The sequence below is a fragment of the Erpetoichthys calabaricus genome, chromosome 9, assembly GCF_900747795.2.
Source record: "Erpetoichthys calabaricus chromosome 9, fErpCal1.3, whole genome shotgun sequence".
Taxonomy (NCBI): domain Eukaryota; kingdom Metazoa; phylum Chordata; class Cladistia; order Polypteriformes; family Polypteridae; genus Erpetoichthys; species Erpetoichthys calabaricus.
This window is the reverse complement of record NC_041402.2, coordinates 45021262-45036227: the sequence shown is the minus strand read 5'-3', so window position 1 is coordinate 45036227 and position 14966 is coordinate 45021262. Positions and strand designations below refer to the sequence as shown.

At 40.4% G+C, this 14966-nt stretch overlaps 1 protein-coding gene across 2 annotated transcripts in view; it reads right to left on the bottom strand.

Moving 5' to 3' along the window:
• Positions 1–11147, bottom strand: part of LOC114657226 (adhesion G-protein coupled receptor G5-like) — a 40363-nt gene extending 29216 nt beyond the window's left edge. For both annotated transcript variants that reach the window (XM_051931643.1, XM_051931644.1), the window contains exons 1-5: positions 10639–11147; positions 10382–10420; positions 7706–7835; positions 3919–4066; positions 3576–3710 (exon numbers count right to left, since the gene is read on the bottom strand). In XM_051931643.1, coding sequence (XP_051787603.1) covers positions 3576–3710; positions 3919–4066; positions 7706–7835; positions 10382–10420; positions 10639–11068 — 882 coding nt within the window. In that variant the 5' untranslated portion in view covers positions 11069–11147. The remainder of the gene's footprint in view (positions 1–3575; positions 3711–3918; positions 4067–7705; positions 7836–10381; positions 10421–10638) is intronic.
• Positions 11148–14966: the final 3819 nt, after the last annotated feature.

Sequence of the window (14966 nt, the reverse complement as noted above, 5' to 3'; positions counted from 1 at the left end):
CTTCCACACATTTCATTGATTGTGTGAATAAACTGTGCTCTACAATGAGGAAATGCAGATTTTTAATGGTGATCTATGTGAATATCAAAAGTGTACACCTGCTCTTTTTACAAAGATTTGTAAAAATAAGAAAATTATCTGTGAGGTTACAATGTATCCTTTGTTGTCAAGTACTATGCACGCAACCCAAACAATTCACAGCTATGCCAACTATGACAGCGACCCAGTGGAAAAACTGGTAAGGAACCTCTCTTACCAAATGCTTGCTTTAAGCAAATCTCCTGTGAAGAAACACTGAGCTACACAATGTTGTGCCTTTTATCAACACCCTGGAGATGAATGATGTCGACTCTCAACTGCTTATACTTTAGGTACAACAATGCTTTTTACTTGGTATTCCTGAGCAAACAACAAACTCTAATCTACTGCAGAGGTAGCTGACATGATTTATTTATGCAACAGTTATATTTTTATAGCCCTAGCTGTATATTCAGCTTTACGTTATCCCTTGTATCCACAGCCTTGCTGCCACTCAGTACTGGATAAAGATCAGAAATTTGAGTTCTAGATGAATGCTTATTTTATTATTTTGTATTTTCTTAGGTACAGTATGTCTGAGAATAGAGGTATTAATTGTTTTTACACAATTAGGGTTAGGGTTAGGGTTAGGGCATAGTCAATGTTTTCTGCCCCCAAATCTCAAAACTTGTACTAGCTTACCAAAATAAATCCTAACTAAAGGGTATATTTTTTACCAAAAGCTTTTTAAGGCCATGGCTAATGTAAATATGGTAACGATCAATGAAAACAATCATTAAATCCATCATGTCCTAATAGCTTGCATGTCACCTATCCTTAAAACAAACTGCTAGGCCCATCCATTAATGATTTTCTTATGAGACAAAAAATACTTTTTATGTATGTGTTATGAACAATAGGGCTGCACTTTAATTTTCTAGGGCTGATTCAATTACTGAGTAAACAAACTTTCAGAGAGTTTGGCCGTGCAGGATCAACTCCGTGCAGCATGGTGGAGCAGCGGTAGCACTGCTGCCTCGTAGTTAGGAGACCTAGGTTCACTTCTCGGGTCCTCCCTGCGTGGTTGGCATGTTCTCCCAGTGTCTGCGTGGGTTTCCTCCAGGTGCTCCGGTTTCCTCCCACAGTCCAAAGACATGCAGGTTAGGTGCATTGGCGATCCTAAATTGTCCCTAGCGTGTGTGTGTGCCCTGCAGTGGGCTGGCGCTCCCTGCCTGGGGTTTTTTTCCTGCCTTGCGCTCTGTGTTGGCTGGGATTGGCTCCAGCAGACCCCCCGTGACCCTGTAGTTAGGATATAGTGGGTTGGATAATGGATGGATCAACTCCAGATAGCTGAAGCTCAGAGCTTAAACTCGTATATGTCATGCTGATAGGAAGCTTTAAAGTTGAGCCACTTACATAAAAAACTGTTCTTTCTCCTAGCCAGTTTGTTCTTTGTTTCTGATGATGTAGAATGCAGCATATTGATAACTCCAAGGAAGATGGCTTTTTTTAATTTGAGGAAGCCCTCACTGGAGCAGAACAACTATAAAAGTTGTCACATTTGCTGTGTGCTTAATAAATGCTCCAATTCTGTTTCTCCAAGTTCTAGAATAAAATTTATTTGTAAGCACCTTTCAGCCAGCTTATTGTTCAACTCAGAAACCCAAACACGTCTTATATATAAATGTATACGTGTGGAAGTGTGTGTGTGTGTGTCTGTCTGTCTGTCCATCCGGCCCTAAAGTGCGAGGTTACAGCATGAAGCTCAAAGAAACTGACTCTGTCACCAAAGTGAAACCAGCAAGAAAAGAGAGAAACTCACTTAGCCAGTAATACATAAGAGAGATATGGAGCTTCTCTAAAAAGCCACATTTCTCCCTGGGGACAAATAAAGTTATATCTATCTATCTGTCTGTCTGTCTATCTATCTATCTATCTATGTTTGCAACTTCACTAAATAATTTAATTCCCTGTAGATTACCTTTTTTATTGAAAAAGTATTGCAACCATGATTGCATTTCTTTATTAATTGCCGCCAGTAACTCAGCATTATTTTAGGTGGGAGAATTTTTAAATTTGTTAATGTGAGATTTAGTTTTTGTGCTTTATATTGAAACTTTTATTTTGAACAATTTGTGATATTTGACTGGGGATTTGATGTAAATATGTAGCAGTACAGCTGTCGCTCTGAAAATGTAATTATTTTGTATGGTTTGTCTGCTGTAGGTTAAACTTCACATTCTGCTCAGGTTTTTACTATTAATTACTGTATCCTAGTGAGATGTCAAGCAAAATGACACCTTTTATTGGCTGAATAAAAAGATCACAATATGCAAGCTTTCGAGGCAACTCAGGCCCCTGCTTCAGATGATTACATCTTGCCCGAAGAAGGGGCCTGAGTTGCCTTGAAAGCTTGCATATTGTAATCTCTTTAGTTAGCCAATAAAAGGTGTCATTTTGCTTGACGTCTCACTATATTTATTATGGTTAACACAGTACAACACCCTAGTATTACTGTATCCTATACAGGCATTTTCATTATAGCTCTTGTATCCATTGAAATGATGATTCTTGCCTTGTGTCCACAGTTGATAAAGCAGGGTTCTGAAAATAAATAGATGCCCTTTTAATTATTCTCTGTTTTATATTGTGTTTATACACTTTACTTCCCTAAATGCAAGCACATTGACATTAAAGACAAAAGAGTATAAATGCAATATCCTGGAGGGTTTGTCTAGGGCACTTAATTTACTATTGGATGCTCTGGAATTACAAATGCATATTTTTGTAAAATTACAAATCTTACCAAATGTGACATCTATCCAAAATAAAGTATCAGACTGTTTGTCCTATTTGCAGTTAAAATGATAAAATAATGATTGTTTGTAAGGTCCCATCCACTCATTATCAAAGCTACATACTTAATCCAGTTCTGGATTGAGGAGACAGAAGTCTATCCCAGCAGTACTGGATGTAAGGTAGGAACCAATCCTGAATGGGAAACCGGACTTTTATTATTGCACATGACACACAATGTTTTGTAGTGATGGAAGAAAAACAGATTACCAATATAAAAATACTAAACGCACTGGGGGAACATGCAAACTCCAGAAAGATGGTGTATGACAAGAACTATGTGATGCTGCACCACATGGGGAATCTGCTGTCCTTAAAGATTCATTCAGCCTTTCCATGCAGCTGTGCTCAAATTAAGTAGCTTGATCAGTGTCCTTTAAACGGAAATAAAATAAACTGAATTTATCTACATTTTCTTTCATACCACTATGTAGTACACATGTTTGTCTTACTTCGTTGTGTAATCAGAGTGCCAATGAGCAATTTCAGATCATTCATTATTTAATTATTTAACTACAATCTTAACTTCTACTCATCCCTCCTGTCATGAGATGGAAACCTATCACATCTTAGTAAACAAGGTAGAAACACAAACATTCCGTTGATGAATCCATATCATCTCAATTCCATGACAATGGGTTTAACAGTTTTATAACACACTCAAAATCATTGGTGTAAGAAAATTACTGATAATATTTTACCTGAAACAAAGTTATATTCATCATTATTAAAAATAATATCTTCAAATGATTTCTGTTAATGATATTTTTGAAGAGGTCTGGTGGGAGTATGACACTTGCTGTTAAATTATTAATTCCATTGGTATTTAAGAAAGCCTGAAATGAGATAAAGTAATATGCCTTTAATAAATGTGATACTGCAAAGTCAAATAACAGCTGAAAGTTTGAAGCATTCCTATCAATAGAAAAGTCATGCTGCAGAAAGTTCATCTTTGATACTTTCATTAAAATCCAAAAATGTGCTGTGGCCCACCACCAGGACATCCATGCTTAGACTTAGGCAGTTGCTTGGTAAAGTACTTACATTTTTTAAGTCTGTTTCAAAGGAAAGCCCAGTGAAGTTATCCACTGTAATTTCTATTGTGGAAGCGATTAGATTTGATGTTACAAAAGTGACATCATGACTGCTGATTTGTCCTTCAAATATCATGTCTTCTATGTTCTGGATCATCCTAAAGCAATCAGAAACATATGATCAATTGTTTTCAAAGATTTTCTTAACAGGGCTTCCAGTATACAGTATGCTGCACTGTATAATTCTTTATTTTATTTTGTAGGTAAGTTATCTGCCATTCACCTGCTCAGCTCTCGAAAGGAAGAAAGTCATTTTATGTTTTTGATCAGGGGTGTCGAACTCCAAGCTGGAGGGATGCAGTGGCTGCAAGGTTTCATTCTAACCCTTTTCCTAATCACTGACCAGTTTTCACTGCTAATTAATTTCTTGTCCCTTCATTTTAATAGCCCTAATTTTAAGGATTCAGTCATCTGAATTGATTCTTTTCTTTATTATGACAGCCAAATAGAAATGAGATGTGAAACAAGCAGACAGATGATCAGCTAAATTGGGGCTTCAAAACTCCAACCAGTTTCACTCCAATCAGTTTCTTAATGAGAAGCCATTCCAGCTGTTAATTAAAGTTGTTATTTAATTCCATGGCTTGTTGCTGCTCTCTTTCTGCCACGGCAGACATTTCCAAAACTGTTGATTTTCTGTTTTTTCTAAGAACACCGTCAAGAAGTTTTGGTGACCAGAGCAGACAAACCTTACTGAGACCTCCACCTTTCTTTATTTTCAGATACTGTGAGATAGGCACAGGTGAGTTGGTCATGTGGCGGCTTGTTTTGTGTCTCATTATTGTTTGGCTGCTAATTAAGGAAAAAGAAACAACTAAGGGGTCCGAGTCAAGTTAATTAAAACTAAGGCAAAAGAAGTTAACTAGCAGAAAAAACTGGTCGCTAATGAAGAAGATGGTTAGAAAGAAAACCTGCAGCCACTGCGGCCCTTCAGGACCAGAGTTCAACACCTGTGTTTTAGATTATTTAACATACTTTAGTGATGGTGCTTAGAAAACAAAGGAGGAGTCTCCTGCTGGGAAAATTATAGAGTCTCTCAATAACTGCACCCATCTGGATCTCGTTTTCTATTCAGCAGTATTTGAATTGTGTTTCTATTGTGATTTTTTTAGAGAGAGAATTGAGAATCTGGGTAATATGGTGGTACACCGGCTGAAGCGCCTCAGACCAGTCTGATTACTTTCTCTCTATGTTTGCACATTTCCCTCATTTTTGCTGGTGCACAAAATTTTTCAGGATACTACAGTCTCCACCTGTAGCCTGAAGATACACAGTGGAGGTTAATTGGTGACTCTAAATTGACTCTTAACAAGTGAATATGGATGTTTGCCTGTGTGTGCCCTCTGGCTGATTTGTTTATAAAGGTTTGGCTCCTGCCTTGTGTCTGATTCTCTCTGAAATAAACACTGACTCCTTACAAACATATATTATGCCAATTCAGAAAACGGATGATGACAAATTTGAGTTATTTAAATGTAACAGTAGCAGCACTACCAAAAAAAAACCTAAAGTGCTCTTCATAGGATGTTCATTTACACTGCAAGTTCCTGTAAACCTACAATATCAGTTAAGGCAGGTGTATCTTAACCACAATTTTAAAACTTTCCATCCTACTACGTGAATTCCATTTCTTTGTAAAATATGTACAATGTACAAATCCCCTCCATCCATCCATCCATCTATTTTCTGATACTGCTTAATCTGTTTTTAGCTTGAGCTTAACCTAGAAACATTAGTAAAAAATCAGGAACCAGATCTATACACCTCCAGTCCATCACCAGCCACACTAACGTCTTACCTATTAAAAGTCATCAATTAACATAACCTATCCAGACAAAAATTTGTGCAATCATAGATGAACAAACAAACTCCAGACAAGACAATGGAGCAGGAACTTGAACATGGAGTGAACCTGCTACCCACTGTGGCACCAAGCTCACAAATCATATGTTTTAGGGATGCAGAAGGAAAACTGAAGAAAGCCTACACATGGAGGTTTATTTTAGACAATATATACTATTTTAGACAATATATACTATATTTTAGACTACAGAAGGAAAAATGAGGAAAGCTTTGTTTGGCAGATAACTGAAGTCTTATATCTTGTTGGAGCTGAAAACAGCCAACCCCTAGGCCTGCGCTTCACACTAGCCTCTTTACGGTTCTGCCGCTCGCATATGGGGATGCAGATGTACAATTTAAACAGATTTATTTTTATTATTTATTTAATTATTTTCATGGGAATTGTTACACATGCATAATAGAACTAACTATTTTACATTACAGCAAGTAATTAACCATTTTAAAAAATAGTAAAACATAATAATTTGAAAGTAAATTATGTTTCATGTTGCGTTAAAGTTATTTGTTACATAATACGATTTCAGTCTGTTTGGCTTTGAAATTAACATGGAAATACTTTTTAAATTTACACTTCAGTAACAACAATTTTTTAAATTAAATTTTCATCAATAGCGCATTGAATTTTGATTCTGTGTTCATGACAACGCAACATGTAACTGCCCGTGATTGAATTTTGTTTCTTTCTCTCTATTAAATAAAATGACTTTTTCGAATGCTTGTCTCTGAGCTTTGTTAATTGTCTTGGCAAAAGCTATTCTAATGGGAAACTGTTAACGTTTTAATACGAATTGCATGTCAAGATGTCCTTTGCTGTCTAATGTTGAAGATGTACTACATTGCCTTTCTTGGATACATCCTTCTTTCTACAGTAATTCGTGTGGTGGAAGACCAGGCAGTGTTAACAGTTGTAGATATTCTTAGGGATATTGTAAGGTGATGTTTTCATCTTCTGCACGATCACCACCAATTGTTTCAGCATAGTCTACTGATACGTATTTAACCAATTTGCTGCGTAACCGATCGGCATTTTGTGTGTAAATTTGTTTGACTTCATCATTTCTTGATACTAGGATTACCCGTGTACTCATTTTTTCTGTTGATAACCCTTCGTGATGAAATTCTTCAATAAGATTTGGACATAATACGTCTTCTTTAATTGGGAACTTAAAGTGAGGAAAGTGTTACATTTTATAAGGGCTGAGAGAGCAGGAACTGTGTGACTTGAAAAAATCTCTTGTAAAAAGTCTCTTGAAAAAAGTCTCGTCTTGTCCAAGGATCTCGTGGGACTTAAAAAAATCTCTTGAAAAAAGTCTCGTCTCGTCCCAGGATGTGTTTATATATTAGAGAGATGTTATATATATATTTATATGTGTTAACAGTTATTTGTATGGGAAAAACATGCAGGTTATTCTTGTAGTCTACTTGCTAATAACAATAATAAGAAGAAGAAGAAGAAGACAAAATAATACAAATAAATAATACAATAATCAATAAACAAATGATGCAAGAATAAACTCTGTGTTTCACATACTCACCAATGTAAACCTACTTTTGCCCACCCCTGTATATATATAGAGAGAGAGTTTGCTTTAACAGCAGGTGATATGAAGCTTTAGCCAGTGGCAGAGAAGTTAACTTGCTAGGTACCTTTTCTATCAGGACACTTTATGCCCTGGGCCTGCTTTATCACATTTCTTAACACCATCACATATACAAACAAAGCTGAATAGGTATAAATTGATCCCACACGCAAATAGTGGTTTATAGTTGCAAATTAATTCCCAAGGAGATTTTTAAAATCTGGATACAAAACTGTTTAGAAAAATAAGACAGGAGGTTTGAGAGCTAAAGCAACCATCATTTTTAAGTCTTACCTGCTTGCTCCAGTCTGCTGTACATAACATGGACATGAGGTTATGTAGTAGTTGAGAGCTTCGAGATATGTCTGAAAACCTGAATTTGTTTCATAGTCATCATCTAAGCTTTCCAAGCAGCTTACTGTTACTATAAAAGAAAGGTGTCGAGTTTTATTCCCCCTGCTATGTAAATGATAAATATTGTCAGTGAGAGCAATTTCAGTGTACCACCCTACTCTGAGAAAATCAAGAGGAGAGATGATAAAATGAGTTAACACCTACCAGCTCCTACATTTTCTTGAATTTACTCTGTTAATTAGAGTCAAAGTCTATCTTGGGGGCTTAGGACATAAGACAGGAATTAAGTCTGTCTGGCTGACCATTCATTAACATTTGCCTGATTCACCCAGTAGACAACTAATCTAACATGCATGTCTTTAAGATGCAAAAAGAAGGAATATACAGAGAGCAATGCTTCCACTTTGCCATGTAGTTTGAGTGAAGATTTATAAACAAATGAGAAAGCAAATCGTACTGCCCCTGTGCCTGGCTAATATATTTTATTGTCTATTTGGAGAGTTGACAGACCCACTGGCCCACCTGTCATTCTAATTCTTTTCATCTTGCTGGCTTGATATACTGTCTTCCAGTTAAAACTTTGGCCTCAACTCACTTCCCAACTCATATCTCAGTTAGACATCTTCCTGGATCACACAATCCCCCATAATTACTTTTAGGGTCATGGGCATCACTTCAGGGTCTCTGACAGCATTTGGATACATTGACTCCATGAGCCCAGTCTCTTTTATACATAGACAGAGGTTAAATAAAACCTATCAGCTCCCTTTCAACCTTCATTCGCAGCCCATGGCTGCTCCTGGTGGAACCTGACTATTTCTACCTTTCATTTTATAACTGAGTGGAACAACAAAACAGGATTTCCTAGATGCAATTGGTGACTGTAACTGTGTCCATATTTTATATTCTGGAAAATTCAGGATAGAATTTAGGGGGTGAAAGTGAAGACATGCAGTATACTGTAGAACCCTCTGACACATATTTTTTGAAAAATCATGGTACTTAGTAAATGTCATCCCATAATATAAAAAGGGAGATCGGGCTGATCCAAGTGACTACAGGCTAGCAAGCTAAACATGTATCTTGGGTAAATTGAGGGGAGAAATTATAAAGGGGGACAGGGGGATTGCATTGCATTAATACATTGGAATTCTATGAAGAAGTAGCAAAAGCAGACAGAAGAGCAGTGCATGTCATATTGTTTATCTGTATTTTCAGAATGCTTTTCATGACGTACTGCATGAGAGGTTACTTATTAGACTAAAATAAGTGGTAATTCATAACACAGTCTGTAGATGGGAATAACATTGGCTTAAACACCAGGAATAAAGGGTTAAGGTGAAATGAAATTTTTCAGAATTTAGAGATGTGGTGTCCCTCAAGGAGAAGTAGTTGCACAAGTAGTTGGAACACGTGCAAAGGATTGCTGCTTGATGCACCTCCAACAGTACCATTGGGTCAGCTACAAAGCCAGTAACCTGGAGCCAGTCCTTTATTCCTAGAACATCTCCAGGATGCCCCTCAGGAACCGCTGAGTAGCTGATACCATGTAGCCTTAGCATCCTACCTCAACAGTGTTATTGACTGCAATCCACCCTGCCTCTATGAATTATGCCTTCAAATCTGTTTATTTACTGTATCTCTCTTCTTCTCATGGGCTGCCTCAATACCTGTTTCCCATGACACCATCAAGAGACATGAAATACATTATAAGGTGGTGAGGTGAAAAATGGTTCATCAGGGACCTTTAAAAGTCAACTCAGTGTTATTTTGCATAAATTAGGTTTATAGGGTTTATGAGTTTTGTTAGGCTGAATGGCTTATTTTTGTCAGAATTGTTTTAATGTTCTAAACTCAAGCTTTATCTCAGGTTGCCTAGGCTTGCCTCCCATTCTTTTCTCTCCTGGGTGTTTGCAGTTCTTTGTTAAACTATGTTTGTGATTTTCTATGAATGTACCTCACAGCTTTTAAATTTGCTTTTATATTGTAAATGTGTTTGCCCTTTTAAAATGTCTTGTAATAGTACTTACTGTTAATGTTACCATGTAAAATTAAGGCTGCTTGATTGATCAATGGCACTTTAGTTAGTAAAGCTTCTTGGTTCAAACTTTGAGCCTGGCTGTTGCCTGTAGGTTCTCCTTGCATTTTTGTTCAAGGTTACTCTGGGCTTATTTCCACATCTTAAAGACTTGATATGATATGTGTGATAAGGTTAACTGAGGACTTTAAATGCATCAAGTGTCAGTGTGGTCAGAGGCAGATGGAAACAGATGGATGGGTGAATGGATTGATAGATAATTAATTGATTCTGATGCCTTTGTTCTATCCATCCACAACTGAGTTTTAATAATTTCAAAGACCTTTGGCTCGGTGAATTGTTTTTTAATATCAACAATGTTGTCTCCTGTTGTTTTTTGACCAGTCTATTACTGATCCTCATAACTCTTTACATCGTACTGTCAGTCACCCCAGTCTGAAAATTCAGATGCAGATAGGTAGCTTTTAATTTGTGATGTAAAGTCATAATCCTAACAGGTCAATGTCTATGCTGCTCAGTTACACATTCTCAATTTATTATCTGACAGAAATGAAAGTTAGAAAAAGTAAACCAAAAACCTGTAATGTTACAGCTGTCTCCTCCAACACCAGCAGCTTCTGGAAATTACAAAAAATACAGATACAAAGGAGAACGTAAGTATTCACAAGTAACATTATAAAACAAGTAACAAGTAACCACTGAATCCAAACACAGGGTCATGGGGGTCTGCTGGAGCCAATCCCAGCCAACACAGGGCTCAAGGCAGGAACCAATCTCGGGCAGGGTGCCAACCCACTGTAACAAGTAACATTATTCCTGATATTTAATAACTTACCACATATCTGCACAGTTGCAGTTAGGTTAATTGACAGATACCCATAGGTGGAAAAATATATATTCTTCATATCAAGTACTGTCATCTCCTGTTTGACTGGTATGTTTTCTGTGATGTAATCTGTACAGCACGTATTGTTTAACATATTGCAGGAATCCTGACTCAGGTCATCTCCATATTCAAAATACAAGATCTGATTAGTTTTGCTCCAAACCACAGATAATTCTTTTCCAGTTCCATCTGATCCACTATTGATGACTGATGAGCAGAGGAGGCCAGCAGTGATGGTTACCTGTCCACCCTGATTAGAAACTGTCCAGTTACAAGTTCCATCTATAACTTTCTTTTTATCAGGTAAAATGCTATTGGCCTCAGACAGCTCTGAAAAAGTAAAAAATATGTAAGGATTTACTGTGCTCATTGACATCATATTATTACTGCAAACTAGCACTTCATGACAGCATTCGAGGGTGCACTACCAGGCTGAAGAAACAGGCTATGCTTCATCTGAAATCTAAAATCAATTTACTTGAACATGATGGGGCAAAAAGCTTCATGCAGTTTGTAAATGGCATATGTGTGACTTGCTTTACATGGCTGTTAAATTATCTTGACAAAATGGATGTACTTTCGAATATGGTAGTGATTTGATAGTACTAGTACACCTTGATATGATTTATACCAACATTGCAATGTTTTGGTCTTTACACCTTGATTGACGAATTAATTATTTATTTAGGTGTATTTTTTTAATTAGTAAATGACCACCAACCAACCCAGTACAACATCTGAAGCGCCACACAAAATGCAGATCACGCAGCACTGCAGCAGCAGCAAGCCAGTAGCTCATCGAGCAAAGAGGAGGTAAAAAAAAACAACTGTTACTTTTTGCCAAATGTATTACCGTTTAGGAGGGGTTCGGAGGAGCGACCATGTCTCCATGGGGCATGTTCAGCCCCCCCTTCGCAACAGCGCGTAGCGCTGGTGGGGGGGGGGAAGGGATTGGCAAGCGAAGCGGGCAGGGGGTGAAGCCCCCTAGTCTACTTAATTTTTCTAAAATAACATCAAGTCCAGTTTTGAAAGTCCCTAAAGTCCTACTGTCTACCACATTACTTGGTAGCTTATTCTACAGTATGTGTCTATTGTTCTCTGTGTAAAGAAAAACTTCCTAATGTCTATATGAAATTTATCCTTAACAACTTTACAACTGTATCACCAAGTTCTTGATGAGCTCATTTTAAAATAACAGTCTCAATCCACTGTACTAATCCTCTATATAATTTTAAACACTTCAGTCATGTCTCCTCTTAATCTTCTTTTGCTTAAAATGAAAACAGAGCAGCTCTTTTAATCATTCCTCATAATTCATCCCGTGTTTCCCTGGAATCAACCTAATTGTGTGAATATGTGTCACCAGTAAAGAAGTGCTAAGCACTGAGACTGTCACTCCTCAAGTCATCCACCTTGAGAGAGCAGATGTGATACATAAACTCACAAGGCTGGGATTAGAAGCTATTATTTCTACCCCAGCTCTAAAGGACATTGCTCCAAGTATCAGCAGATATCGTCACTTAACCATTGGAACAGTATGTTCTTTGCAACAGATCTCTATCACTGCATGAACATATTTCTAAGTGAAATTTTTACTTTGCCTAAAAACATTAAAGTGTCCGTCCATCCATCCATCCATTCTCTTCAACTTATCCGAGATCGGGTCGTGGGGGCAGCAGCTTGAGCAGAGATGCCCAGACTTCCCTCTCCCCGGCCACTTCTACTAGCTCTTCCAGGGGAATCCTGAGGCATTACCAGGCCAGCCGGGAGACATAGTTCCTCCAATGTGTCCTGGGTCTTTCCTGGGGCCTCCTCCCGGTTAGACGTGCCCGGAACACCTCACCAGGGAGACGTCCAGGAGGCATCCTGATCAGATGCCCGAGCCATCTCATCTGACTCCTCTCAATGCGGAGGAGCAGTGGCTCTACTCTGAGCTCCTCCTGGATGACTGAGCTTCTCACCCTATCTTTAAGGGAAAGCCCAGTCACCCTGAGGAGGAAACTCATTTCAGCCGCTTGTACTCACAATCTTTCTTTCAGTCGCTACCCACAGCTCATGACCGTAGGTGAGGGTAGGAACGTAGATCGACCAGTAAATTGAGAGCTTTGCCTTACGGCTCAGCTCCTTTTTCACCATGACAGACCGATTCAGAGCCCGCATCACTGCAGACACAGCACCAATCCACCTGTCGATCTCCCGCTCCATTCTTCCCTCACTCGTGAACAAGACCCAGAGATACTTGAACTCCTCCACTTGGGGCAGGATCTCGCTCCCAACCCTGAGAGGGCACTCCACCCTCTTCCAGCTGAGAACCACGGTCTCAGATTTGGAGTTGCTGATTTCCATCCCAGCCGCTTCACACTCGGCTGCGAACCGATCCAGAGAGAGCTGAAGATCAAGGCCTGATGAAGCAGACAGGACAACATCATCGGCAAAAAGCATTGACCCAGTCCTGAGCCCACCAAACCCCCTCAACGCCCTGGGTGCGCCTAGAAATTCTGTCCATAAAAGTTATGAACAGAATCGGTGACAAAGGGCAGCCCTGACAGAGTCAAACTCTCACCGGAAACAGGTTCGACTTACTGCTGGCAATGCGGTCCAAGCTTTAACACCGGTTGTACAGGGACCGAACAGCCCTTATCAGGGGGTCCGGTACCCCATACTCCCCGAGCACCCCCCACAGGATTCCCCAAGGGACACAGTCAAATTCCTTTTCCAAGTCCACAAAACACATGTAGACTGGTTGGGCAAACTCCCATGCACCCTCCAGGACCCTGCCAAGGGTGTAGAGCTGGTCCACTGTTCCGCGACTAGGACGAAAACCACACTGTTCCTCCTGAATTCGAGGTTCGACTATCTGATGGACCTTCCCCTCCAGGACTCCTGAATAGACTTTTCCAGGGAGGCTGAGGAGTGTGATCCCTCTGTAGTTGGAACACACCCTCCAGTCCCCTTTCTTAAAGAAGGGGACCACCACCCTTGAGGAACTCCGGACGTATCTTATCCACCCCCGGGGCCCTGCCACCAAGGAGTTTTTTGACCACCTCGGTGACCTCAGTTCCAGAGATGGGAGAGTCCACCTCCGAGTCCCCAGGCTCTGCTTTCTCATTAGAAGGCATGTTAGTGGGTTTGAGAAGGACTTCGAAGTACTCCCCCTCCCGACCCACAACGTCTCAAGTCGAAGTCAGCAGTGCACCATCACCACTATATACAGTGTTGACACTGCACTGCTTCCCCCTCCTGAGACACCGGATGGTGGACCAGAATCTCCTCAAAGCCGTCCGGAAGTCGTTCTCCATGGCCTCCAAAAAACTCCTCCCACGCCCGAGTTTTTGCCTCAGCAACCACCAAAGCCACATTCCACTTGGCCTGCCAGGACAAAAAGGTCCTGTAGGACTCCTTCTTCAGCTTGATGGCATCCCTCACCGCCGCTGTCCACAGCTCCGGTCAGCCACCTCAACAATAGAGGCACGGAACATGGCCCATTCTGACTCAATGTCCCCAACCTCCCTCGGGACGTGGTCAAAGTTCTGCCGGAGGTGGGAGTTGAATCTGCTTCTGACAGGGGACTCTGCCAGACATTTCCCAGCAGACCCTCACAATACGTTTGGGCCTACCAGGACTGACCGGCATCCTCCTGCACCATCGAAGCCAACTCACCACCAGGTGGTGATCAGTTGACAGCTCCGCCCCTCTCTTCACTCGAGTGTCCTACACATGTGGCCATGAGACTGACGACACGACCACAAAGTCGATCATCGAACTGACACCCAGGGTGTTCTGGTGCCAGGTGCACATATGGACACCCCTATGCTTGAACTTGGTGTTCGTTATGGACAATCCGTGATGAGCACAGAAGTCCAATAACAAAAGACCATTTGGGTTCAGATGAGGGGAGCCATTCCTCCCAATCACGCCCTTCCAGGTCTCACTGTCATTACCCACGTGAGCATTGAAGTCTCCCAGCAGAACGAGGGAGTCCCCAGAAGGTGTGCCTCCTAGCATCCCCTCCAGGGATTCCAAAAAGGGTGGGTACTCCAGACTGCTGTTTGGCGCATACACACAAACAACAGTTAGAACCCATCCCCCCACCTGAAGGCGGAGGGAGGCTACCCTCTCATCTACTGGGGTGAACCCCAATGAACAGGCTCCAAGTTGGGGGGGAATAAGTATGCCCACACCTGCTCGGTGCCTCTCACCGGGGGCAACACCAGAGTGATAGAGAGTCCAGCCCCTCTCAAGGAGATTGGTTCCAGAGGTCCACACTGTGCGTCGAG